Below are 27,814 nucleotides of genomic sequence, written 5' to 3'. Positions count from 1 at the left end.
TTAATCTTGATCTAGTTAAATTTTCAGAAGTGGTTCTATGCTTAAATTTAAATTTGATTTAAATTAAAGTGAGGAACACATGTCATTCATTAAAACTATAAAATTAAATGTTTAAAAACTTATAAAAACTACTCGTTAGTTAGGGAAGTAATTTAAGCTCTGGCAACGTGTTCAACCAAGTCGACAACTCTGGTAGAGTAACCGTATTCGTTATCGTACCAGGAGACCAACTTGACGAAGGTTGGGGTCAATTGGATACCAGCATCGGCATCGAAGATGGAAGAGTGAGAGTCACCCAAGAAGTCAGAGGAAACAACCAAGTCTTCAGTGTAACCCAAGATACCCTTCAACTTACCTTCAGAAGCAGCCTTGATGGTCTTCTTGATTTCATCGTAAGTGGTTTCCTTGGCCAAGTTAACGGTCAAGTCAACAACGGAGACATCGACGGTTGGGACTCTGAAAGCCATACCGGTCAACTTACCTTGCAATTCTGGTAAGACCTTACCGACAGCCTTAGCAGCACCGGTGGAGGATGGGATGATGTTAGCAGAAGCAGTTCTACCACCTCTCCAGTCCTTGTGGGATGGACCATCGACGGTCTTTTGGGTAGCAGTGGTAGCGTGGACAGTGGTCATCAAACCTTCCTTGATACCGAAGTTGTCGTTGATAACCTTAGCTAATGGAGCCAAACAGTTGGTGGTACAAGAAGCGTTGGAAACAATCTTCAAGTCGGAAGTGTATTTGTCTTCGTTAACACCCATGACGAACATTGGGGCGGTGGCAGATGGAGCAGTGATAACACACTTCTTGGCACCAGCGTCAATGTGCTTTTGAGCAGTGTCCAATTCCTTGAAGACACCAGTGGAGTCGATAGCAATGTCGATGTTCAACTTACCCCATGGCAAGTTAGCTGGGTCTCTTTCTTGGTGAATTTCGATCTTGTGACCGTCAACAACAATGTTTTGACCATCGTGGGTGACTTCACCAGCGTATCTACCGTGAGTAGAGTCGTACTTGAACATGTAAGCAGCGTAGTCAACACCGATGAATGGATCGTTGATAGCAACGACTTCAACGTCCTTTCTTTGCATAGCAATTCTCATAACTAATCTACCGATTCTACCGAAACCGTTAATAGCAACTCTGACCATTTTGAATTATTGTTTTGTGTTGTTGTGTGAAACTGTTGTTCCTTGGGGATTTAGGATGAACAAGAGAGAGATAATTAGAATAGAGTTTAATTGAAAATAATAAAATACTAAATCCTTAGAAATAGAAAATAACAAGTCCTTTATATAATAAAAATTATAATCCAAAAATATAAAAATGGAAATGTAAATGTAAAAGAGAGTGGAAAAAAATAATAATTGAATTAGCATGAGAGAGAGAGAGCTCTGAGTGTCTGCGTAATTGAATGCCAATTGACAATCAATCAAGTTTAGAAAAAAAAAACATAAATTAAAATTACGAAGCTAGGATTCTTAAGCAATTTAGTAGATAACTATCAGCTACTTCTCTAAACATAGCTGAGAGATATTTTAATAATTCATTCAAAGGAAAAAAAAAATTATGTGTTTTATTTGAGAAGAAAATGCAGAATAAATTACCTAGAAGCGTACCATCACTAGTAAACCATCGAATAAGTTCAGCAACTAAAAATATTCTAGAAAACTATATAGATTCAAGTAGCAAACCATTAAAAATAAACGTACCTAACAACTAACTACTTCTAATTTAACGAATAATTTTGAAATATATCATCATCATCATCATCAAGTTATCTTGTAATTGAATAATGATAATTCCTCTACAAAGAAAAAAGCCAAAAAAAAAATGTTATTATCTGCAAAAAGCAGAAGTAGAAACAATAATGTCAGAAGAGAGAGGAAGTGGTTGAGAAGTTAATTTAAACCTTTAAATTTTGATTCAAACTAGTATTAGAAGTGATACAAATCAGTCAATGTGGTTTAGTAACCAAACTAGTATATTTCTTGTCCCATGATGCAGAAGTAGCATCAGTAGCAGCAGCAGTAGTAGCAGCAACTATCCAAACGAGTTTTTTTTAGTTGAATTATGCCATTTCGTCTTTTCCCAACTCATTTCGAATTCGAATTTGATTTCGAAATCTTGGTTGTACACTAGATTGTTAACGGGGACTGAGCTACAAACCGTTTTATTTTATTACATTTTAGGTTTCCATTAAGGTAATGGTTTCCAACCGGGACTCAAAAGACAAGTAAGAATAGATCAGAACGTTAGAGAATTGAGGCAAGGTGAATACGATAGGATGGTAAACTTATTCGTTTTTTGATCTTTTGCAATTGAATTTGAATTTGCAATTGATTTTGATTTTGATTAGGGTGTATGTAGGTGTACAGATAAGGGAGAAAGGGAAAATGAAATTTATATTTGTTACCCACGAGTGGATAACTCTTATTGAATACCGTTTCGATACAGGTAGAGTAAATTAAAGTATACATCATTTTCTTTATTCTTCCGTATCACGTATGCACCACCGCTCACTCTCGTAATGCACACAGCAACAGAGTAGCGGTGTCTTCAATTTGCTTATATTATATAGCACAGAATATTAGCTAGTAAACGTTTGTTTGGTTAATAACTTCTTATTTTTCTTGAATTCAATTATTTTCCCTCAACTGACATTATTCGTTGTTCCATTGATCTTGAAGGTACTGGTGTTATGACCTTGACTTGTGTGCCATTGGAAGAGATATCTTTATCCATCCATCTACCTGTTTTTAAGAATGCAACAACATACACACACCATTCAACAATACAAATTAAAATAACCTTCAATCCAATCCAATCCAATCGTATTGTAAGTGGGCTTCAACAAAGTTCTAGTAAATTTAATTGTCTCAAAAACGTTGCGTCCCATTACGTTATGTTATGTTATGTTATGTTATGTTACGTTGCCTTGTCCTTTGGGATAGCAACTTCCCAAACTCTTGAAGAGACCACTGATGATAGCCAGGGCCAAATGGGCATAAAATACCAAACTTTTTTTAAACATTCTTAGCATCCCAATAGCGATAGGTGTAGTTTGGCGTTAACGATCGTTCTTATTCCAGTGCTCTGGTTTTGTCTTGTCTTGTCTTGTCTCGTTACTAGCACCAAAAAGCAAACCCAAAACCAGAGAAACACCGGGAGAGAGGAAGGAGAGAGAGACAAATTAGGAAGTAGTAAAAAGAAAAGAGACAAAGAGCGATTCGAATGGAAATCGAAAATTGATATCGGTTCTTGTACGTATGGTTCTGACTCGGAACAAAAAATGGAGGAAAAGCCAGGAGGCAGTGTGTGTTTCTTGTGATGGCAAAAACAGGAAGCTGGCTTCCTGTGTTCGACGGCATGACGCAACCGGCTTCGTGTTTCTGTTTCTCAGCAGGTTCTCTCTCTCTCTTTTTCTTTCTTTCTTTCTTTTTTTTTCGTCTTGAGACATATCCCAGTCGGGGGACTTCCCATTATCTCGAATTTTTCTATCTCAGATCTTCCACGAATCAGACTCCCACATGTGTTACCCGGATGTATATGTATATATATATAGATATATTAGTTTACCCGGTTTTGATTTCAAATGTTTAATATTTAGTAACAACTTATTCCTTTTAATATCAATTGGTTAAATTTTCTCAATGACTAATTTCATAAACTAATCATAAATAATACAAAAGTTTATGTATTGCTGACACTGACACTGATATTGACACTTTAACGAAGTTACCCGGAACAATCATTTCATGTGATATTATTATATTATGTATAATCGTAACATTTTCAACATAGAGTAATTGTTGATATATCTGACATCCAACCTCTATTACAACACATACATCCCTTAGTCAAATGTTTTAAAATGTGTGGTAATCATAAGGTATGAGTTTCACATATACGATGAATGACATTGGCTTAAAAAGTTTTTTCGTTTCAACATGAATCAGAGCCACAATTCTTATTTAATCATATATAAATCATACCAATTGATTAATTATTTTTCAAGTTGACTCAATTCTTATAATCTTAAAGTATATTCCTTCAACTACAATTAGTATAACAAAACAACAACACCACCAAGAAGGTTATACCTCTGTACCTAAAAAGTTACTACTTCACGTAACTTAACTTATACATACACTTAAATATTATTATTATAAACATGCCAGAACCACATGGTGGTGAACTAAAAGATCTATTAGCAAGAGACTCTAATAAAAGGGATCAATTGTTGCAATTATCTAAGTCTATTGATTCAAACAAAATTTGGAATTTGTCAGATAGACAAATTTGTGACATTGAATTAATTATCAATGGTGGGTTCTCACCATTATCAGGTTTCTTAAACCAATCAAGTTATAATTCAGTTGTAGAAAACTCAAGATTACCAAATGGTATTCTTTGGACAATTCCTATTACTCTAGATGTCAATAAATCCTTCGCAGAAAATTTATCTAAAAATGATAAATTGTTATTATTACAAGATAATGAAATACCAATTGCAATTTTAACTGTTGATGATATTTATAAACCTGATAAAAAAATTGAAGCTGAAAAGGTATTCAGAGGTGATCCAGAACATCCTGCAATTGATTATTTATTCAATAAAGCTGGAGATTACTATATCGGTGGTGAAATTGAAGCCATCCAATTACCTGTTCACTACGATTATTTAGGTTTCCGCAAGACTCCTTCTCAATTGAGATCCGACTTTAATTCAAGACAATGGGATCGTGTCGTGGCTTTCCAGACTAGAAACCCAATGCATAGGGCTCATAGGGAATTAACTGTCAGGGCTGCAAGAGAAGCTAATGCAAAAATATTAATTCACCCTGTCGTGGGCTTAACCAAACCTGGTGATATAGATCATCATACTCGTGTCAGGGTGTATCAAGAAATTGTTAAAAGATATCCAAGTGGTTTAGCCGACCTTTCTTTATTACCTTTAGCAATGAGAATGGCTGGTGACAGAGAAGCTGTTTGGCATGCCATTATTAGAAAAAATTATGGTGCAACACATTTTATTGTTGGTAGAGATCATGCTGGTCCTGGTAAAAACTCAAAAGGTGTGGACTTTTATGGACCATACGATGCTCAATTATTGGTGGAATCATACAAAAATGAATTAAATATCGAAGTGGTGCCTTTTAGAATGGTCACATATTTACCCGATGAAGACCGTTATGCACCAATTGATGAAATAGATACTACAAAAGTTAAAACTCTAAACATCTCAGGTACTGAACTAAGAAAACGTCTAAGAGATGGTGGTGAAATTCCAGAATGGTTTTCCTATCCAGAAGTGGTAAAAATCTTAAGAGAATCAAATCCACCAAGATCCAAACAAGGTTTTGCATTACTATTAAAGAATGATTTGAAATTAAGTTTAAATCAATTATCAATTGCATTGTTATCAACTTTCTTACAGTTTTCAGGCCATAGACATTATAAGATTTTCAAACATAAAAACGATTCGGATTACGCATCATTAATCAATGACTTCATCCAATCTGGTACAGGTTTGCTCATCACAGATGAACTAAATAAAGAATTCTCCAAACCTCAAAATTTTTTCACTATTGGCCATTCCCCAGAAGATTCAATTACTCTTGGTAATAATGCTGACTCAATTCATCATGTCATACAAAAAGTTGTTTTATTTTTGGAAGATAATGGTTTTATCTCCTTTTGAAGTTTGAGTTAGATTTATATAAGATTGCATTTTAATGTCGACAATTTTTAAATGTGTTTTAACTTAATGTATATACATGTAGATACAAAGTCAATATGGAATCTTTAAAAAAATAAATCCGGCTATAAGAATATAATCATAATTGCAATTGTTTCATATAAGAGACAAATTTTTGAGCTCTTTCCATGGAGTCTGGGTACTTGTCATTCACTTCTACCCTTAAAGACACAACAAATTCAGTTGCATTATTATTACTCTTTTCATTTACCTGTGAAGCAGGAGTTTCATTAGACAATAAATCAAAAATATCAGCTTCAGAAGCTCTGCTTCTTCTACTTGGTATATCTTCATTTTCTAATTCTATTAGCTCGTAAGAGAGAGTAAATCTTGGCTTGTTAGATTCAATTGATAATAAATCTTCGAATATAGGGTCATAAAATTGAGAACGGGTGTCGACTAAAGTATCATTATGAGCTTTTTGAAACATAGAATCTAAATATTGTCCTAATGCCAATTCCAGCTTTTCTAGAGAAGCACCAGGTTTCGCACGCAAAGCTATATATTCATTTAGGATAATTGGTTCTTTCACCATTTTTGTAGATTCCTTACTTGTAGATTCTTTAGTTTCTTGAACAGCTGGTTCTCTCAATTCTATATTACTTAAGTCTAACTTTTCACCCTTTTCAATGTAAGATGCTATTTTAGAAGGTGAGTCCTTGTTGATTTTACCCACGTATGCTAGAACATCTCCTTTTAATAATCTACCCTTGGTACCAGTAGCTTTAATATTTTTTAGTGCATCTTCTTTCTTTATCCCATTCAAGGACAACTCGATCGCCACAGAAGGTAAAAGAACTTGCTTCATATCAGCACTCTTAGTTGCGGCACTAGATACAGTTTCATTGGACCTCACCTCAGTTGGGTTTTCCACAGGCTTGGAAATAGGTTTAGAAAGAGGTTCTGTCTTAGGTGCCGCATCCTTTTTTGGTGCGGCAGTAACATCTGGTATTTTCAAAGTAGACAAATCGTCGTCTACTTCTGCAAGAAAAGCAATAGTATCACCAACAGGAACATCTTTTGCACCATCACCAATGATAATTTTGGCAATTTTACCATCGTCTTGAGCCTCGACATCAATCTGAGCCTTATCCGTTTCGACCTCTAGTAGAACATCACCAGCTGAAAAAGGTTCACCAACCTTAAACTTCCACTGAACAATACCACCTTTCTCCATAGTTGGAGACATTGCAGGCATTGCAAACGCATTGGCATCAAATAATCTCAAAGATGTACCAAATTTTCTAAATGAAAGGCGTCTTAATAAAATATTTCTACTAGCACCAAAACGTAACATCTGTAAAACCTTTCGAAAGTCACTGCAAAAAACTAGGAAATTAACGACTACCACTCTCTAGATGTATCAATACCAACCCAACCCCTCTATTTCAAAAGCAATTAAATATAATACATGCTCTTTTAAATAAAACTATCCATTCCTGAGATGCTTAATCTGATCAATAATTTTTCACTTACCATCTTCATTTCGAAACTTTGACCCTTCCTTGCTGTATGGCCCCCCGGTAATAACAATTTTTCAAATATCGTGATATTTAAAGGCAGCCAACCAAAAAACTGGCTGAAGATGAACATTACAAAGACTACAACAATGGCAATGACGACATCGATTCTTGATTATTTAATTTATCTAATGGATATTGGGGCTTTTTTATGATTGATTTCATTTAATTACTCTTCAGGGTCGAGATACATACCATACCGATTGTGCAAGATAGGATAAAGAGATTGAGTTGAAGTATGACTCAATATTTCTATTTGCATCTTTGATCTTTGACAGGCAGGTTCTAGTCTACTTGATGGGTATTGTGGGAACCGATTGATCTTATCATGAGATGTGACATTGATCTGATTGATATTGACATTTCTTTGTCTCTTACGTCATCGCATTATCTAGATCAGTTCTTCATACAGAATTTGAGTTCCTTCTTGAACATTGCTTCTCATATCTTCTCCTGTTCAAGTACTTGGAAACCCAAATTCAGCTATATCTATAAGACTATTGAGTCATTTATCCATGAGATTTTTTAATCTGTCGGATACAAAGTTTCTTACCTATCAATGGTGCTATTAACCATCGTTTGTTTCAATTACCTTACCATTTCATTTTCCGATGCATCTTCTTTACTCTGGCTGTCTTCCATCTGACTTCAGAAACACTTGAAAGAATATATATATATAACTTGACAATAAACTAGGTTTGCTTGATCTAAACACATATCAGAGCCTCCTATCGGATAAGCGTCAAGGTAATTTAAGTTTAGACAGTATAGGTGCTTGCCAATTAAGAACCTCTCCTATTACAGATTTTTTTTATTCAGACAGGTACTCTTACTTTAAAGTGATTTGAATATGACCAATTCAAATAGGAGTAACCAAACAATGACCAACCAAAACAAGGTCAATGATGGTGAATTATACTCTAGGGTCATGGGATTCATTGCCGGTATGTGCTCAGGTGTAGCTAAGAATACTGTTGGCCATCCATTCGATACGATAAAAGTTAGATTACAAACCTCACAAGGTACAGGAAGATTTAAAGGCCCCATGGATTGTGTCTACAAGACAATGCAACAACAAGGTGTCCGTGGATTCTATTTAGGGTTCACTCCCCCTTTAGTTGGTTGGATCATTATGGATTCAGTTTTGCTTGGAAGCTTGCATAATTATAGAATGTTCTTAAGCAAATATTTTTATCCAACTTATGAAAAACTACCGTTATCAGGTTGTGTAATTAGTGGTGTCATGTCAGGTTGGACTGTTAGTTTTGTTGCTGCTCCTGTCGAATTGGCTAAAGCCAAATTACAAGTTCAATATGATGCTACCACTACGAAATATAAGGGTCCAATTGATGTGATAAGAAAAGTCTACGCTACTAATGGGATCAAAGGTCTGTATAAAGGTTTAGTGAGTACACTTATTTTTAGAACTCATTTCATTTATTGGTGGGGGTCTTATGAATTGTTCACTCAATGGTTTAAAAAAAATACCAAGTTAAGTGACCCTGCAATAAATTTTTGGGCTGGAGGTTTAAGTGCATCACTGGGATTTTGGACAACAGCTTATCCTAGTGATGTGATAAAGCAAGTAGTCCTATGCAATGATAAATATGATGGAAGTTTCAAGTCTTGGAAACAAGCAGCAAAAGATATATATATTCAAAGAGGTTATAAAGGGTTTTTCAAAGGGTTCATGCCAAGTTTCTTAAGATCATTCCCAACAAATGCAGCGGCTCTAGCGGCTTTTGAATTTGTTTTACGTACCAGTGGTGCTAAGAAAGTTTAACGAGATCTGGTCTTAAACACATTTAATAATTATTTAATTTTCAACTCATGCACTTCAAACTTATTTCCATATATAAGAATTTTTTATGGACAATATATATGTAAATATATGTAATATAAATAATTGCATTTCTTTAGAATACAATCGGAACTTGGTTATTAAATTCTTACAATTTCTTTTTCCCAATAGATGCAAATAAACCCTTTGATTTTATAGAATGTGAGAATACCTTCTTTTTCAAATGGCTAACGTTTTGTGTTACAGTATCCACTGTATTAATAACAGTACTTTTTTTGCTTAATTCATCCGCATTAGCATATGCATGTTTAACATGTTTACTCACTTTATATTCTTCAAATATAAAATTAGAATCCGAAGAGTTCGAAGACTTTAATGAATGTGATATCCATATTTTAACACCTGTATCGTATTCTTCCAAGCTATTTCTATAATTTCTTAGCTCTTCCAATTTAGCAGCATTCGACCTTTTCCCGCCTATGACTTGATTTAAATCTAGTTGTGGTATTGGATTTTTCTCTTTTAATTTAGAGATATCTCCTACACTACCAATTGGCGTTAAACCTAAAGGAATTGTTGATAATGTCGAGGAAGAATTTAAACCTCTTACAGCGGCAGACGCAGTTGCAGCCGCTGCATTATCTGGAAGAGGTGGTAAGGAGGTATTGTTTGATATCACACCAGGAACGTTAAACAAAGTATTATTATCATAAATAGTCTTTGTATCTCTAATTGTCTCTATATCTGCGGTACCATCAGATGGAAAAGCTTCCCACATGCTTGCATTTCCCGCTGTGTATGTTGAGATAGCGCTACTTTTCATTGCAGAAGGAGTTAGGTTTACCAACTTACCATCTTCATCATAAACGTAGCCTTCGGGAGCACCGGAATTATCTTGATTATTGGTCGAGTCCGAATTACTTGGAAAACCTTGCCATACACTTTCGTTTCCAGCGGTATAAGTCGATGCAGCTCGTTGTTTTAAATTTGACGGCATTAGGTCTACAAGTTGACCCTCTGAATCTACAACGTAACCTTCTGGCGGTTTATTATCAGTTTCCTGAACGAAACCCGATCTAAATGCATCTGTATTTGGTCTCCATTCTCCCGATTCAGTTGAATCTCGGCTATTATCGTGCTCGTCAACTTCATCTTCAGCATTAATAGATGTATCATTCATAGTTGTGTTGTTTGCTTTCTCCATCGATATATCTGGATCTTCTTGTACAGGTTCATCTTTTTCGTTTTCTACCAATACATTTTCTTCATCCTCGGGTTCTGTATCTTTAGAAGATGCAATAGATAATGTATCATTGGATTTATTACCAGTGTGAGTCGTCGTTATAGAATCTTTCCCTAGAGATGATTCTGCAGAATTTTGATCTTGAGCTTGGGATTCCTCAATCTGCGATTTCTCTTCTTCAGATTCTTCTGGTGTTTGGAATTCTTCATTCGTCAATGACATGTTGTTAATTGAATTTGTAATAGATTCTGTATAGGACAACTCATCAATATCTACACCGGTGTCATCGGTTGATTCTACGGCTTCCATTTCAACTGGGTGTTCTTCTTTGGTTTCATTTTCTGGGATAGAATCGGGAATATCACTATAATTATCAATCAATGATAATTTGCTTTCATTATCTTGTTTTTGTAACTGAGATCTAGACTCAGAATTCGAACTGACAGATTCTGCTTTAGGCACATCCACCTCTGAGTCTATTTCTTGCTTATTCTCTGTATTTTTGGATTCATTCTCATTTTCTATAAATTTCGAAAAGTAGCCATTTTTAGATACCTTAAATTCTTCTTCTTCATCTTGATCCATAGCCATATCGTCATCATTCTGATCTTTATTTGTATTTTCATCATCACCTTCCGAGTAGCCCAAACTTTCATCGAAATAACCCATACTTTTCTGGAAGTATTCTCTTGGGACGTGATTATCACTTTCATTATCAAGTTCTTTATCACTTACTCTATCATCAAGTTCTTCGAAATTACGACCTTGAGGTAATACTGGAGTCATTTCCTTTGATATCTGCTCCATCAGATTGTCCAAATCATCATTAACTGTCTTATTAGTAGGAGTTCTCTTCAACTGTTGAGACTTTAAAAAACTGGGAACGAGTTCAGGAACTTGTGGCTGAATTTGTTCCTGAACTACGTTTGATGAAATTGGATCATTAGTATTTTCAGGGACCGAATTTAAGACCTCGTCATTTTTAGTGTAGTCGAGTTTTGGCAAAGTAGGTAGATTTTTCAATTCTTCATCATGGGAATCAATCTCATCACTACTGTCCCATCCAGCACCGTCGTAAGAAGCCTGAGACGCCGAAGCCCATCTATACGATTTTTTTCTTTCCACCTGATCAGTCATTTCTGTAATCACAATAAACCTTGTGGGTTTCTCCTTGATATTAAACAAATCAACCCTAAAACCGTTTATAGGACCCCACTAGTTCTCTGTTGATCAGTTTAATGACTTTGTAGTTTGTTGTTGATATGTACAAGTAAATATTAAAGGTTTTAAATTTAAAATCAAGTTTAAATTAGAAGGCGAAGTGGTTATGACATGTTCGTTCAAAGTTACATTAGATCTATAGAGATGATGACATTGCAAGAAGACTTAATGGAAATGGCCAAGTTGAAGAAGACAGACATGGGTTTATAATGATGATGAATAATGAATAATTAAGCTAAGAATAATAATATAAAACTGCGATAGCTAAGATAAAACTATTTAAAATAATAATAATAATAATAATATAATAATAATAACAATATAAAAATGATGAAATGCAAATAAGTCGAATTCAATCCATTAAGCTTTCGCTTGAAATGCCATTGATCGATAGATAGAGGGGAGGGGGGATAATTAATAATAATAATAATAATAATGTTACAGTCGATAAAAATCTGGCAAACGTTCGTTTTAAATCGTGAATAAAAAAAAAATCCTTGCCTTAGCTGGGCATTTGAATTATAATATCGTAATAGTAAATGATAGATTAAATCCGTTGACGTTAATTTTTCTTTTTAGTATAATAACAGGTCGGTTTTGTATTAAGTTAACATGTAACTTACTCTTAGTCTTGAGCCCGACGTGTTGTTGGCTGCTGTTTCAGGATGAGTAGCTACTGGTGCAACGTTAGGCTGTTGAGTTTGTTGAATATCCTGTTTAACAACGACATTTGCATCGACGGGCAGCGTTACTACAGGAGGTACGTTCAATGGTGTCAAATAGCCCTGTGTTGAAATTGATGATGATGATGACGAAGACGATGAGGTCGAGGATGAGGAAGATGAAGGTGGCGGTAATGATAATCGCGTTGCTTCATATGGATATGGGTTGTACCTTGGAGAAGGATTGAGCAGCAATGGAGGCAATTTAATCGGTTGATGTTGGTCGTAGTAATACGAATTGACGAAATCTTTTCTTTCCATCAATGAAGGTGCAGGGTGAGATGCAACGTTATTGTTGTTGCCATTGCTGCCGTTGTTCATCGCATTTGGTTGATTGATCGTTGTAACTGTTGGGTTATTTACAGTCGTTGTCGTTGTCGTTGTCGTATTCGTATTCGTGTTCGTATTCGTTGTCGTTGCGTTTGTATTATTATGTTTTGTAATCTTGAAACAATGTAAATTATTCTGCATAATTACGGTATTTTTTATTTTTGTCAATTGATTCTGAGAAGAATGTACAGAATCTCTATGTTGGCGCATATTATCATGTCTTGAAAAAAACTTCAAACAAATCTCACATTGGAAAGGTTTTTCTCCAGTATGTCTTCTCTGATGTCTTGCCAAATGTTCCTGTCTTGTGAAGGCCATTGCGCAGTCACCGAAACCTGAACATTTGAATTTTTTCTTATTACCTCTTGCTAGCTTTGGTTTTGTCATTATTTAATAGCGACGCCTAATTAGTGTCTAATGTAGTACCTAGAAGTATATAGATAATGGTAATAGTAGTTGGTGAAAAAAAAGGTAAAATTAAGGCTCTGGATGGAAAGACGGGGGAATGGAAAAATATATATGAAAAAAAAAGGTAGGTATATAAGGTATAATAATATAACAAATATCAGTCGAATGAGAGTGATGAAGAGCTAGGGTTATGAGGAATTGTTGTTATTGTTGGGGGGGGGACGTGTTTATCTATCGATCAATCTATATATATAATACCTATACAGAAACACCTAGACATATACATATATATAATGATAATGAAATATATTCACTCTGTGTGTAATCTATATATATATATGGGTTCTTTTTATTTCTTCCTTTATTTTTTCCTTAACAACAAAGACCGATTTGAGTCAGTTTCAAAAGCATTCGAATGAAGTAAGAATGTTCAAGGCAGGATGAGGAAGAGGATGAGGATGAGGATCAGAAGAGAATAAGAAGAAAGTAGGTACGTGTGAAAAGGGCGACAAGAGGGAAAGGGAAGTGAGGTGGGTAAACGAGTTTTAGTTTGAGTCGAACCGAACCGAGATGAAATAAACAAATACAATTTGTTTATATATAACAATTGGGATTGGAAAGGTGAAGGTTCAGATGAATTTCCAGTCAATTCAATTCAGTTCAATTCAAGTCGATTCAATTCAATCCAAGTCGATTCGGGTTTATTTAACTTTCCAGTTGAGCTGGGTTGGGTTGGGTTGGGTTGAGTTGAGTTGAGTTGAGTTGAGTTCGCGAACAGTGCGCTATACTCTAGTACTTCAGTGGGATAAACAGGTGTGAGTGTTTCCGATGGGTTTTGTGAGATGAACTGAAACTGAGATATTCCTCTAAATCATCATTATGTTCATTCTCGAACAGAGTTAGCTAGGCAGCCACCGATGAGGGGCATACCGAAAGAGATACCAAATGTTCGAAAACAAACGCAGCAGCGAGTGCAGTATTCTGGTCAAACACCCGCGAGAGACACGCGCAGGACCCGAACCAAAGGCAAAAGCAAAAGCAAACCTGTGCTCTCTCTCTCTCTTCCCTCTCTTCGCTAGTCTTCTCTTCGCTCCCAACAAACAAACAAAAAATTGCTTTTTGTTTGTTGGAACAGTTTTTGATGTTTGATTTGGGTTTAGGTTTGGGCTTGGGAGGGCTTGGACTTGGACTTGGACTTGGACTTGGACTTGGACTTGGTCAGACTGTTCTGGTTGTGTGACAAGCGCGCAGGGGAGAGGTGGAAAACTGGTGTTTATGTGTGTAACGGTTTTTTCTTTTGTTGTCTCGTCTAATCTTGTTTTGTCATGTCTTGTCTTGTCTGGTCTTGCCTTGCCTTGCCTTGTGTGGGTAGATGAAGTGGGTTGGGTTGGGTTCGGTTGACCCACCACGAGGGAGATGTCAGTGGTGGGCCCAGAGGGAGAGGGAGAGGAATAGAATGAGCGACCTGGACCAGTTCCCAAGTATGCACCATTGTGTCTGTTAATGGTTAATGGTTAATGTTTATTTTTTATCTTGTAATTTTATCTTTTATTCTTAAATTTTTAAATGTTGTTCGAGACCCCGTGTGGCTGCCTTGTTTTCTTTGGGCGAGGTCAGTTAACCGGTCAGTTTCCTCTTTCCTTTACCGTCAACCACGCAGACAGAGACAGCATTATTATGGCAGAGCAGAGCAAGGTCCTCCGCAGAGCAAGAGGAGAGAAGAGAGGTAATATGAAAGCAAAAAAAGAAAAAAAGCAACAGTGATTTAAAATTTAAAATTGTTTTTTATCTTTTCGGGGAGTACGATCCCGGTGGTGGATCTTGGCAAAATATCCTGCACCGGGAAGGACCTAGAGGTCCCCAGGAGCTATTGCCCAATATGGTATACAACAGCGTAACAGAGGGGGAGCAGGCAGGGCGTGCAAAGAGGTAAAACGCAAAAGCAAAAAAAAAGTGTGTAACAGTGTTCTTTAGGGGAAGTAAAAAAATAAATAAAAGTGAGACCACAAAGTATTATTGGAAAGTTTTTATTTAAAAAGAAAAAAAAAACACTCAACGGAATCCAACCAAAACGAAGTTAGAGATTGGAAAAAGGTCATTAATGGGCTTAGTCTGGAACTCTCCTTTAGTAACCGGGCACAAGTGGACCGGCACCATGCTATGAAAAAAAAGAAATGAGCTTTCTGTTTTCCGTTTTGGGCCTTGTCTCAACGCCCAAAATGTATATATGTATGTACGTACGTACGTATGTGTGGGCGAGTCCAAGTGTGGCGTGGCCCGATCTGCAGAGAGAAGGCAAAAAAAAAAAAGAATTAGCGAAAGAGAGTCAGATGACGGGTGTAAGGGCGCAGAGGGGTTGGGCAATCATTGGTGAAAAAGTGAAGTGGGCCGAGGGAAACTAATTGTGGTTTTTGATTAGCTTGTGACTTCGCTACGGATATTGCGTTGTTATCTTTTGCTGTCTGATTATGGGACTGTTTGCTTGGCTGGGCTGCGTCGGGCTAGCCTGAACCTGCAGAACGAAATGGAAAAATTGGCCAATCCCCAGAGAGAACGGGAATAGGTGCCGTTGATGTGAATCACATTAGCTTTTTCCTATCTTTTCTTCTCCTCTCCTCTCCTCTTCCCTGTGCACCTGCTGTGTCTGAATATTATCAATTATCAATTATCAATTATCAAATATGTATCTGCTTCTCCAAAACTGGAATAGCTTTGTTTTAGTTGCCTTTTTTGTTGTTGTTGTTGAGGTGGTGGAAAGACCAGCGAGAGAGAATAAAAAAGGTTGTGCGCTATGATCTTACGTTACTATCTATTCTGTCGTTATCGTTGTCCGTTGTCACTCTCGGTCTCTGCTGTGTTTGTTGCGCAGGCCCAAAAAACATAAAAATTAGCACCTATTTTTCCGTTTCTGTACTTGTTTGTTTCTTCATTGCTGTGCAGATCAAGATCGGTGGTGGTCTTGGTGGCGGGTGGTGGACGCAGTATCGAGGAACGCAACAAGCCCCCGGAGAGAATCGAGCTGCTGTCTGTGGGACGGCAATTGTTGTGCAGTGTGTGCGACATTCGTTAGGATTTCGTGATAGTCGCTCTTCGTTGGAATTACCATTTCACTTTCAGCTTCACTTTCATTTCCATTTTCACATTCATCAGTAACGCCTGCAGTTCCGTCACCATTTCCAACAGTTTTTGGGTCTGATTGTGGTGGTTGCTTTTGTTTTTGTGTTTGTTCCAGGGCAGTGTCAATCTGTTTGTAGAGGCCCATCTTGTTGTTGGTAAATTGGTTGTTAATCTCTTGTGGTGCCTGTGCTCTCAATTGGGACAACTTTACTGTAAGGTCTTCCCATTCTTGATATTTCTCACGAACTGTTTCATTGAGTGTCGTATCAAATTCTTCAATATACCCATTACTTGTTGCTAATTCGGAGGCCACAACGGCAGCAGTTGTCGTGGTCGATGATGCTCTTCCAGTTGCTGAAGCGGTAGCAGCGGCTGTTCCGCGTCCCCTGTCTATCCGGATAGAGTTGCCGCTCATCTCAATCACGTTATGAAGATATCGCTCAATTTCAAACTTCACGCTCTTCAACAACTCGTCGTCTTTCCCGCCAGTCTCATATCGATGTTGCTGCTGCTCACTGCTGTCCGTATCACCAATACCAAACTCACGTGCCACTCTTTCGTCAAGCGAGATGTGTAACTGTTCATACACGCTGCGTACCTGTGCTGCTGTCATATCCATCCGTCTCGACATCTTGGAACTGTCGAACTATTCGTCAACTGTAGTTCAACTAACTGTCTTTCAAACTATTCGTTGCCCAAACAGTGCAGACTACCTACGTCTAAATCAACACTTTATAAACAGTTTTGTTCTGTTTATATAATAAGAATTTGATCTCTCATTTTTCTAAATTCGCTATATTTTGTTTTGTTTTGTTTTGTTTTGTTGTATTGTATTGTTGTTTTTGTTGTTTACTACGGGAAAACGCACATACTTTCGTTAACAGCGATCAGATCAAATCAAATGCAACCAAACACGTGAAATACACGTGTTAGTCATACCTGACGACACTTGTCTTTTGAGCAAACAGCAAGAAAAACGCTTTGCGTTTTCACCATTCGGCAATTTTTCTTTTTTTCTTCCTGAACCTTGTCCGCATCAATTATATCCAATCTCCCCTTCATCTTACAGCTGCTAATTGAAACTAATTGAATATCAAAATTGAAAAATATTAAAAATTTAATACTTAAACCTACTAATATATATGATTAAATAAAGGTGCCCATTGTTAAAACTGATTCAATCTCATTCTTTTCTTCACTCAAACAATCATCTAAATCCATTAATACCACACAATTTCCCTTCCCTCACAAATGTCAGAGGTAAACGAGTATGCTCCTCTATATGCTCCATTCTTTGGTTTCGCAGGTTGTGCTTTCGCAATGATCCTATCTTGTTTAGGTGCTGCTATAGGTACTGCTAAATCAGGTATAGGTATCGCAGGTATAGGTACTTTCAAACCAGAACTATTGATGAAATCTCTGATCCCAGTCGTCATGAGTGGTATCTTGGCTATTTACGGTTTGGTCGTGGCTGTATTGATTGCTGGCTCTTTAAATCCTGCCCAAGATTATACTTTATTCAACGGTTTCATGCATTTGAGTTGTGGTCTATGTGTGGGGTTCGCATGTTTAAGCAGTGGTTACGCCATCGGTATAGTGGGAGATATAGGTGTGAGGAAATTCATGCACCAACAAAGACTTTTTGTAGGTATCGTACTGATCCTTATCTTTTCAGAAGTTTTAGGCCTTTACGGTATGATCGTCGCATTGATATTGAACACAAAAGGTTCCGAAAAATAATAACAGATAAATCAAAATTAATATGACATAAACTAAAATAAAAAAAGACATAACATTAATCATTCAACACCCGGCTCTGTTCCATTCCAACATCATATACACAAATATACAAATATATATATATATCCGAACAAACACACATATATATATATATCCGAACAAACGCATATATATAACATAGTCTCTTTTATATAATAAACGCTCTGTTTTGTAATCGCAATATTTTTTTCATTTAATTTATTACATAGTTATTTTATACAATATTTAATTATACACCGTCATCGTTGCAATTTTTTTTACTCTGTCGTGTCCATGACATCTTCCTCACCTCTGCCTGTTGATATCTCAACTTTACCTTCATCATCAATATATTGAGATTTATTCTCTTGCAAAAACTTCACAGATCTCCCACTATCCAAAAACAATAAGTATGCTCTCTTGATATCGGCAACTTCAACCTTGGCGCTAGAATCACCGCTCCTCCTTATAGCTATTTGCTGAGAAGTGGATATTAGATTACTACTGTAACGCAGACTGGTTTCAGTACCAATCTTGGTTAATAGATCCATAGCATCTTCAGCAACTTCAACTTCTTCTTCTTGAGCACGAATAGCCAAAATAGTCTTGATCTCTTGTTCGGAATAACTGCCTGTGGTAATGATGATAGATCTATCCAACAAATCTGCTGGTAACCCGTGTGGTGATTTATAATTAGTACCTCTTGTCTTGGAAATACCACGGTTGGTAGCCATGATGACGATTGGTGCAAATTCATCTTCTAGAGCCCTGTTGATGAATGAGAAACATTCTATATCCAACATATGCACTTCATCAATAAACAAAACACCTGGAACAATTTCCGCTTTGCCTTCTTCTTTCCATTCAGCAACCTTAGTGTTGATTTGATCTCTGACTTCAGAACGAATTTCACCAGTATCACCAGTAAATAATGCCAAGAACCCTTGTGTTCTGGAATTAATCACATCGATTTCATGCAACGATACAGTATGGACGACAGTCTTTCTTTTCTGTAATTCACCTTCTGGACATTGGACAAACTTAGTGTCAGCACCCATGGCATCGTAATCTCTTGATCTAGCAAATGATCTACCCAACTTTGTGATCTTACCACTGGCTTTGTCAATAGAAATGACATCACCTGCTAAGACTTTTTCCTTGGTTAAACCATCAATCATTTTGTTACCTAATTCATAAATGGTTTCCATATCAGTAGTTTTAATTGTTAATTTACCTTGTTTGTGACCACCAGTAATAGATCTGTCAATTTGGATTTCTACGACTTCACCTTCTATCAATTCTGTTTCTTCTTTAATTCTAATACCAATAGACTTTCTAAATGCTTGAGTTAAAGCTTCAGTTTTACTAACTTCAAGGGAAAAAATTTCTGAACTTGCAATAGCAGTGAATGGGACATTGCTACCCAATGATTTAGAAAGACCCATTGCCAAAGCCGTTTTACCTGTAGATGGAGGACCTGCAACTAATACTGCTCTACCAGCAATAGTACCATTTTGTACCATCTTTAAAATAACACCTGCAGCTCTACGAGCTTTAAGTTGACCAACCATACCATTTGATGATTCCAAAGGTTGTAAATTCCCATCTAAACCTAAACCTGTGATATGGGAATGAGCAGCAATCAAAGACAAAGACTTGATTGACTCAGAAACGTCATTTGGATCGCTTGTTTGAATTGACATTTTTATTGCTTTCTTGTTTAAAATTTTTCTTCAATCTCTATATCTTTATTTCTTAACTATTGTTTAATATCGTGTGTGCCTTCAAAGGACTATTTTTAACCCAAAATCGATCCAACAAAAACAATCACCAACCTATGAACCAGTACGTAAGAGATAAACAAGTAATTACTCGTAAAGCGTAGTTACTCGAGATTATTATCTATTTGAAATCAATTCAATGAGCTCTAGTTTGTAATATCCCATCACCTATCCATTAATAGTTAACTTCATCTGAATTTTTCATGATAATTTTTCAATAATAGCGAAAGGAGGGTAACAAGACATAGAGGGCTATATAAAAAGGTTTCGAACTGTTAAATGGATGACAGTAAAGGTTAAATGAATTGTAACTTATAACAAGATGTCTTTAGAGATATGAGCTAATACCGATGGAATTGATATCTCTATAGTTTTAGAAGTTAGGTAGTTAGTATCTCTGTGTTTCTCATAGTACCCATAAAACAAGAGATGAGAATCGTTAGCAACGAATTTAGCTACACTATAAACAGTACAGTGTCCTATCGATATACACCACTGGCAAGATTTATATAATCATCTTTACTTGAACCTAGATATATTTACAGTGCTACAAGTCAATTTAGAAATGTTACAACTGATTTTAACCTGTATACAACTAATATCTCTTTGGATTATGGTTTAGTTACAGTTTCTGGTTTCTACGGTAACTACTCTCTCACACTGTGGTATCTTTTTTCTTCTAGGTTCCCATGCTCATCTCGAAAAATCCAAAAATATAAAAGTTAACCATTATTCATGATCAAAATGATGAACAAGAATAGTGAATATCCTGCTCTTGGAAGGCGTAAGAAGACGTGTGTGGATGACTGATTTGACTATAAGATGTTGAGATATTCCATTGAGTTTGAGAACAAAAAAAAACAAGCAGAATTGGAATTTGAGTCATGCAAAGATAAGAATCTTTTGAAGGAAAAAGTCATTTCACTACGAAAGGAATTGGATGATTCCAGTTCTGATATACCAAAATATGATGCAGAACGCTATTCTAACGATATTGATAAATTGTTGAAGAAAATTAACTGCGCATTACGTCTTGAAAGTAATGGTGCTAGAAAGATTGACTTTAGAAATAAATTATCATTATCAAAAATGAAAAATGAAAGGAAAATTGTCAAACCAACTTTATCACCACAAGAAGAACCTGTTAAAAATGAAGATTTTTCTGTTGGACAAGATATACTGTTGAATGGAAGTTCAAATTTTGTAAATAATTTACTGAATTGTGCTGCATTCATCGAAGATAATTCAGATGTAATCGAGTATGGAGCCTTATCATTTCAAAATATTAAAAATTCAATAATAAATTTGAACCCTATATCTTTCATGAATGGAAGTGTAATATTCAAGAATTGTAATGATTCAGTGATCATAATAAAATTACCTTCGGCAAATTCAATTCAAGTCAGACTTCATAGTTTAAACTCATGTAGATTATACTTCAATTTGCCTGAAAATAATTCTCAAGCTCCACAGAACGTAGTAATTGAAAATTGCGATGATTGTATTATACATACTGATTCAAAGGATCTAATAAATGTCCAGAATTTTAGCAACTTAGGCTTTCATACGGAAAAAGATTCAAGTTACACTTTTGGAGATTTCGATTTACGTGACTTAGATACATTAAAATTAAAACAGAAGTACATAAAAGTTTGAACGTGGAGGACATTTTACCTTTTATACTTCATTGCTATTGCTATGATGCTAACTATTTCAGCCGCATGCTTTCTACTATGTCACGTGACTGAAATTTCTAAATTTTCGAAATCAAGATTTAACCGTAACAGGAAACATGTAAATATTTGCATCAAGATCAAGAAAAATCATCTTTAATAAGACAAGATTAAATTAAGTGAAAAATTAAAATAAAAATAAAAGAAGTACTATAGGCTTGAAAGTTTTAAACAATTTGATTTAGTCTTTTATCTTTGGGTTTTGTGTGTTTGAATTGTTTATATCAAGTGTACAATTCAATAGAATTAATATATTAAGACAAAATATTTCCAGACAGAGGTAGAATCAATTTTAAGATCCTGTTAAGAAATGTCTGCTATAGCGGACTCACCAACGAGATCGACTAATAACTCATTCATTAATAGGTATATCCAAAATCTAGAAAATGAAGGCAGCCCACAATTGAAACCTCTTTCTCCTTCAAAATTAAATTCTTCATCGAATTTAAACTTACTGAAAAGTAACCAATCATCGCCAATAAAACCAACAAAATTGGATTCCCAGGTTCCTAAATTTACTACAAAGATAGATTCACATAGTAAATCAGTACCACCTTTATACTCGTCTAACGTCAATCCTTCTGCTCAATTCGATAAATCTACGTTGTCAAAAGATGAATTAAAGTACTACGAACTGCTTTGCCGTGTAGGTGAAGTAAAATGTTGGATAGAGGAGGTTATTGGCCAAGAAATTGAACCTGAAATCGAGTTATGTGCTGGTGATGCGTTGAGGAATGGTGTATACCTTGCGACTGTTGCACAAAAAATTAACCCATCTCTGGTACCAACTGTCTATCCTGCCGGTAAGAAGTTAGAGTTCAAACATACTCAGAATATCAATGCTTTTTTTACATTGGTTGATCACGTAGGTGTTCCAAATTCTTTTAGATTCGAACTACAAGATCTATACAACAAAAAAGATCTTCCACAAGTATTCGAAACCTTGAACATAATGATTACTATCATAAACAAAAAATGGCCAACAAAAACTCCAGGTTTAACAAATTTATCTGGCCAATTAACCTTTACCAAGGATGATTTAAAGAAATGTCAAAGAACTTGGCCAAGAATCCGTGATTTTAAATCGTTAGCGGTAAGCCCAACTTCATCTCCCATTAAGAAAACTAAAGTGCAATCTGGATTAATTGAAGACTTTAATGAATTTCAAAATAACAAAGAACCTGTTCTAGATGAGACAATTTACAAAACTCCAGAAAAAAAGAAACCTGTAGATATAAAGAGAGAACTAACACCATCCATTAGTGATCTTCAATTACCATCACATAATACTAAAGCAGAAAATTTTAACGAGTCGACACCCAAAGTCAGTTATAAATCACCTTTTAAAAGTATCGATTATGATATTTTAACAAGAACACCAAACTTAGAATATAGTCCATTAAAATTATCTAGTTTATCGTATCATTCACCATCAATTGCTAGATATAGCACTTTGGATACAGACTTCTACTTAAGAAGAAGTCAAAACAGGGAACAAGGATTACAGTTCTATAATACACATAGTTATAGCCCTACACGTTACTCTCCTACTCGTTACTCTCCTACTCGTTATTCCAAGTTAAATTATTCTCCCAACAGAAGGCAGAAAATGACTGAAGATGAGTTTTTGGACAACGTTATTGATATCCAGAGCATTTGTCGTAGTGCAAATCTAAGATTTGATTTAAATATTAAGATGAGATTAGCAAAACTTCATGAGAAGGAAGTTATATTCTTCCAGTCTTTGGTAAGAGGAAATGAAGCGAGATCAAAATTCAATAAACCATTCAAGATGAATTCAAGTGAAATAAGTTTATCTGAGTTATCACACTTACAAGCAACTATTAAAGGTATCATATTGCGTGAAAATATTGATAGAAAAAGGATTCGTATATTAAGGCAAGAAAAAGATATAATAGGACTACAATCTATGTGTCGTGCCTGCTTAGCAAGAGCGAATGCTCAGGCTGAATTAATGGATATTAATAATGTAACGAAACCATTAATAAAGTTACAGGCCGTCATAAAAGGTATTCTTTTCAGACAATTTTATAAAACTTCAACATTATCCTCATTGATTGACAAGTCTGCTATCACTCTTGTCCAAAGTGTATATAGAGGGAATTTGAAAAGAGCTGAGATTGCTAAATTGAATCATCATTTCAACTTGGATTGTACAAATTCAGTCTCTAGACTACAAGCCGTATCCAAAGGATATCTGACTAGAAACAAGATACTGAATACTCATAAACAATGTTTGGAAAATGATGAAACAATTTTAAAATTAAGTACTTACCTAAGAGGTTCAAGAGCACGTAAGGATTACCAAATGTATCAAATTAATGAAGATTCTGATGTCATAATCGCTCTACAATCTAGCATAAGAGGTGTTTTAGTCAGATACACATTAGATTTGGTTGATGATGTAGTTGAAAATAGCCATATATCTGTTCTTCAAGCTAGGATAAGGGCCATAATGATTCGTTCTAGGTTGGATAAGAGAAAAGCACATTTTCTAGGAAATACTAAATCCATAATAAAAATTCAATCATGGGTACGTTGTTTCAATCAAAGAATTGCATATAAAGAGCTCATGAGTACTCCAAATCCAAGTCTATGGTCAGTTAGAAAATTTGTTCACTTACTAAATAATATTGGAAATATTGAAAACATACAGAATGAATTAGAGAAATCACAAGCCGAACTAGATTCAGAAAATATGAGAAGAGAAAAAATGGAATCAGAACTAAGACAGCAATTAGATTTTTCAGATATCTTAGACAAATATAAAATCGAAAATAATCTAGAACAGCAAATGAGCAATGTACATGCCGCAAGTTCTAAATACCCAGGTTATGAGAAATTGTTTTATTTATTACAAGTAGATCCAACTTATTGGAAGTTACTATACAGAAAAGATCCTCTTTTTACTGAAGATAATGTATATGTTACATTTAGTATTGTCAACCAAAGAATGGGCGAGAGAGAAAAGGTCTGTTTTACAAGATTCGTTGCTGAATTGTTACATCAAAATATGGTTGATTCACACTCTATTACAAACTTCATGAACAATAATACCCATTTTTGGCAGAAATTGATTAAATTATTTATTCAAAGAGAGTATCCCGACTTAATTTCCCTCTTTTTACCAATCTTGGAATATATTAACGATAGAAACATTGATTTTACAAGTGATCCATCTGTCATCTATAGATTAATCCATGGGATCGAATGTACAGATAGATCTTCTGCAATCGAAGATGATCAAACTAAAATACATTTCATAGAAAACCTAAAGAATGTTTGGCACGCTGTTGAGATGATTGCAGAAATTTTTACAAGTAGGATTGAAGCTATTCCAGTGGAAATAAGATACTTATGTTCAAAAATATTTACTTTCGCCGCTGATCAAAATTATGATCAAACATCGTCATTAAGATGTATATCTAAAATAGTTGTAGGAACCCTTGTTAAAGAGTATTTGGTTAACAGAAGGTACTATGGATTTGTCGATAATAATTATTCGAATATTGAGGAAAAGATTGCAATATTAATGCATTCTTTAGAGGCTGTCTTTGAAATGCGTGATTTTGAAGGGTACTATGACCCATTAAATCAATATTCAGCAGAAATTAAGCCATATTTAAAGGATATGCTAATGCAAATAATGGTTGGACCAGAGTATGAACAAGAAAGTGAAAGACTAATATATGAAGATATGCTTTCGGTAAGACCTAGACTAGAGATCTTATCCGAAAAGGTAATCCAAATCACGAATAAATTTCAAGAGTATTTGAAGTATATAGAACCAGATGATATGATAGTTGATATCCTGAAACAATGCTCCGATGATAAATCGATTCCTCGTACTGGACGTGTTACTTTGGAATTGAACCCTGCATCATACCGTTTTTTGCAGAATGACGATAAGATGAAGAGAATATATGACCAAGTCAAAAGGATTTTTATGTATATGATGCAGGTTGAAGATGTTGACACTAATTTATATGACCTTGCAGTAAGTACTGTACTAGATGAAGACGAGCCAAGCTTTTCCACTTTATTGAATGATAATCCAAGAATTAAGGAGGATCCAATTTTAAAGAAACTAGAATCTCCGCTATATTTTAGTTTGAAGATGTTAGCACTAAGAAATATACATGAATTAGAAAATATAGGAATGTTAAATCCAGCAGATAACCAAATGCAAAGCATTTTAAATGACATAGCAAACAACATCAAATTCCCAATATTTATAACTCAAAGTGTTGAGGAAGAACTTGATATTACCAGATATACAGTTCATGAGTTGGCCGCTATTAACAAACAGTTAAATTCGGATGTGACTCTATTAAAAAGGTCGATAAATAATATCATTGAGAAGTTCAGAGTTTCTAAGGATTATACTGTTGTACATAAAGGTGCATTGGGAAACCTAAAAGATGCTTATAAAAAAGTCCATAGTAAAGGAGGAGATAATATTCAAGGTCTGAAGTTCAAATGGTCGACAAAACAATTATATGAAAAAGGTGTCGTAAAGAATATTGAAGGAGAAAAATTGGGTGAACTAACTGTAAAAGTTTTTGGGTCAAGTGGTCCAAAGTTTCCAGATATTTATTTCAAAATATTTACTTCTGATGGCGGTAAATTTGGTATTCAAATCTCAGATAAGCGTAAGGGACCATCCAAAAGATATTCCCATCTAGTTGATACTTTTGATTTCTTTGATTTGTTGAATACCCAAGTTGGTAAAAAGGTTAGTACATGGTACCTTTTCAATGGTAAAATTACTTTCTCCACTTCAAAACTTTTAGAACTTTTATCAGCTAATTTTTTCAATAAGCATAATTAAAGTTTAATTCATAAGAGGACATATCTACATATATACAAATTCATAACAAAATTTAATCATTAATATAGAAGCAACTAGTTATATAATAACGATTTTCAAACATGACATTACCCATTTTAATTTTTGACTCCAAATCTTACAAGAACCTCTCTAGATTACATAGTGTCAAGTATACTGCTTTGAAGCTCTCTTAATTCTTTCATTCTCTTATACGACATATAGTATTTTAAACCTTGTGCTGACATGGCAACTACAGCACATCCAACCAACTTGCATAGCATGGAAAATAGATTTGGAGCCATATCAGGATCCCAGGATATTATTTTATTTCTCCGCAACCATAAGAAACACCTTAGCAATTTGTTCCCTAATAAACTACCACATACTGGCCAAATGATAGAGTCAAATAAATTGTCATACCAGCTTGACTTTATTAGAATATCAGAATATCTTTGGGAACGATTATTATCACCTTGGTATTTTGCTATGCTATCTAAATAGTAAGGACTTGCCCTGGCCACCAATTCCTTATATTTATATTCGACCAATGGTGAAATAAAGTTAGAATATGACCAGATCAACAGGCTGAATGAACTGAAAATATTGTACATGACACTACTCGATGAGCTATCATAATAACTAACTCTTATTGTAGCTACTAATGACCATAACCATCTCCATTTATTTAATACCGAGTAGTTGTCTGTTAGACTAAACAGATATAACGGGAATCCAAAAATCAAGAACTTGGAACTATTTGGAACGCTAATCAACCCATTTATTGTCTCACTATAAACATCTAACGCTTTGGTAGTACTAATGTCTAGTAGTACTCTTAGAACATCTTCAGGAAATATTTTACGTAGTTGCCATAGACCTAGTTTAAACCACCACTTTCCAAGGTTAAGTGTAGATAAAGTAACCGCTACTAAAACAGTACCAGTTCTAATCATACGTTTAAGCTGGTAATACAATTCTAAAACGATAGACCTGCTCCTAAAAGTAATAGCACGAGTTTCAATGTATTTTTTACATTGAGGACATTCTGCATGAGTTATGGGAGGTTTCAAAGGTACATAACTGAAAATCAGTTTCACCAGATATTTGATACCAAAAGTTGTCAAACCTGTAAGTAACGGTATGCATAAAATAGAAAATAAAGGAACACCAACAACAGGAATAGAAGTGATTATTTCAGCAGTAGACAATTCCCTACAAAAATCTAAATGTCCATCGACCAAATAAAACATCCTACTAGTCAAATCAGAATCCAAAGAAACCCCTTGATCATACACAGATAACCGTTCATTCATTTGCTTCTTATTCAAATTGTATAACCATTTCATGTAGCATTTCTTATGTAACTGCAAATTACAACCGCATTCATGCCGTATCCATGAAGAATCAAAACTTGACTCGTCTAAACAAATCCAACAAAAACATTTCTTATTAGGTAATCCAATAACCATCTCAAATACCAACCTAGACCTCGATACAACAAGATCTTGAGTTCTTTATCTCAAATCTTCTAAACATTTATTAAACTTTTAAGGTACTATAAAGTTCC

At 35.2% G+C, this 27,814-nt stretch overlaps 12 protein-coding genes across 12 annotated transcripts; 5 read left to right on the top strand and 7 right to left on the bottom strand.

Moving 5' to 3' along the window:
• Positions 1-152: 152 nt before the first annotated feature.
• Kpol_1060p40 (type I glyceraldehyde-3-phosphate dehydrogenase) lies at positions 153-1,151 on the bottom strand (the record flags this gene model as incomplete). Its single annotated transcript, XM_001645192.1, has 1 exon — positions 153-1,151. The coding sequence occupies one exon, from the start codon at positions 1,149-1,151 to the stop codon at positions 153-155; it is 999 nt and encodes a 332-aa protein (XP_001645242.1).
• Positions 1,152-4,174: 3,023 nt separating this feature from the next.
• Positions 4,175-5,704, top strand: MET3 (sulfate adenylyltransferase; the record flags this gene model as incomplete). The annotated part of the gene is made up of 1 exon (XM_001645191.1): positions 4,175-5,704. One exon carries the CDS (start codon positions 4,175-4,177, stop codon positions 5,702-5,704), a length of 1,530 nt encoding a protein of 509 aa, XP_001645241.1.
• A 136-nt stretch (positions 5,705-5,840) lies between these two features.
• Positions 5,841-7,058, bottom strand: PDX1 (Pdx1p; the record flags this gene model as incomplete). Its single annotated transcript, XM_001645190.1, has 1 exon — positions 5,841-7,058. The coding sequence occupies one exon, from the start codon at positions 7,056-7,058 to the stop codon at positions 5,841-5,843; it is 1,218 nt and encodes a 405-aa protein (XP_001645240.1).
• A 1,073-nt stretch (positions 7,059-8,131) lies between these two features.
• On the top strand, positions 8,132-9,064 carry Kpol_1060p37 (uncharacterized protein; the record flags this gene model as incomplete). Its single annotated transcript, XM_001645189.1, has 1 exon — positions 8,132-9,064. The coding sequence occupies one exon, from the start codon at positions 8,132-8,134 to the stop codon at positions 9,062-9,064; it is 933 nt and encodes a 310-aa protein (XP_001645239.1).
• Positions 9,065-9,230: 166 nt separating this feature from the next.
• On the bottom strand, positions 9,231-11,462 carry FYV8 (Fyv8p; the record flags this gene model as incomplete). Its single annotated transcript, XM_001645188.1, has 1 exon — positions 9,231-11,462. One exon carries the CDS (start codon positions 11,460-11,462, stop codon positions 9,231-9,233), a length of 2,232 nt encoding a protein of 743 aa, XP_001645238.1.
• A 686-nt stretch (positions 11,463-12,148) lies between these two features.
• Positions 12,149-12,985, bottom strand: Kpol_1060p35 (C2H2-type zinc finger protein; the record flags this gene model as incomplete). Its single annotated transcript, XM_001645187.1, has 1 exon — positions 12,149-12,985. The coding sequence occupies one exon, from the start codon at positions 12,983-12,985 to the stop codon at positions 12,149-12,151; it is 837 nt and encodes a 278-aa protein (XP_001645237.1).
• A 2,962-nt stretch (positions 12,986-15,947) lies between these two features.
• NSL1 (MIND complex subunit NSL1) lies at positions 15,948-16,754 on the bottom strand (the record flags this gene model as incomplete). The annotated part of the gene is made up of 1 exon (XM_001645186.1): positions 15,948-16,754. One exon carries the CDS (start codon positions 16,752-16,754, stop codon positions 15,948-15,950), a length of 807 nt encoding a protein of 268 aa, XP_001645236.1.
• Positions 16,755-17,374: 620 nt separating this feature from the next.
• On the top strand, positions 17,375-17,863 carry VMA11 (H(+)-transporting V0 sector ATPase subunit c'; the record flags this gene model as incomplete). The annotated part of the gene is made up of 1 exon (XM_001645185.1): positions 17,375-17,863. The coding sequence occupies one exon, from the start codon at positions 17,375-17,377 to the stop codon at positions 17,861-17,863; it is 489 nt and encodes a 162-aa protein (XP_001645235.1).
• A 296-nt stretch (positions 17,864-18,159) lies between these two features.
• Positions 18,160-19,584, bottom strand: RVB2 (RuvB family ATP-dependent DNA helicase reptin; the record flags this gene model as incomplete). The annotated part of the gene is made up of 1 exon (XM_001645184.1): positions 18,160-19,584. One exon carries the CDS (start codon positions 19,582-19,584, stop codon positions 18,160-18,162), a length of 1,425 nt encoding a protein of 474 aa, XP_001645234.1.
• Positions 19,585-20,484: 900 nt separating this feature from the next.
• Positions 20,485-21,318, top strand: CIN2 (GTPase-activating protein CIN2; the record flags this gene model as incomplete). Its single annotated transcript, XM_001645183.1, has 1 exon — positions 20,485-21,318. The coding sequence occupies one exon, from the start codon at positions 20,485-20,487 to the stop codon at positions 21,316-21,318; it is 834 nt and encodes a 277-aa protein (XP_001645233.1).
• A 387-nt stretch (positions 21,319-21,705) lies between these two features.
• On the top strand, positions 21,706-26,247 carry IQG1 (Iqg1p; the record flags this gene model as incomplete). Its single annotated transcript, XM_001645182.1, has 1 exon — positions 21,706-26,247. The coding sequence occupies one exon, from the start codon at positions 21,706-21,708 to the stop codon at positions 26,245-26,247; it is 4,542 nt and encodes a 1,513-aa protein (XP_001645232.1).
• Positions 26,248-26,402: 155 nt separating this feature from the next.
• On the bottom strand, positions 26,403-27,716 carry Kpol_1060p29 (uncharacterized protein; the record flags this gene model as incomplete). Its single annotated transcript, XM_001645181.1, has 1 exon — positions 26,403-27,716. The coding sequence occupies one exon, from the start codon at positions 27,714-27,716 to the stop codon at positions 26,403-26,405; it is 1,314 nt and encodes a 437-aa protein (XP_001645231.1).
• Between the last annotated feature and the right edge of the window lie 98 nt (positions 27,717-27,814).

This window comes from Vanderwaltozyma polyspora, genomic scaffold (genome assembly GCF_000150035.1).
Source record: "Vanderwaltozyma polyspora DSM 70294 KpolScaffold1060 genomic scaffold, whole genome shotgun sequence".
In the NCBI taxonomy this organism is placed as follows: domain Eukaryota; kingdom Fungi; phylum Ascomycota; class Saccharomycetes; order Saccharomycetales; family Saccharomycetaceae; genus Vanderwaltozyma; species Vanderwaltozyma polyspora.
Note: the sequence above shows the minus strand (reverse complement) of the source record. Positions and strands in the feature narration are given on the sequence as shown.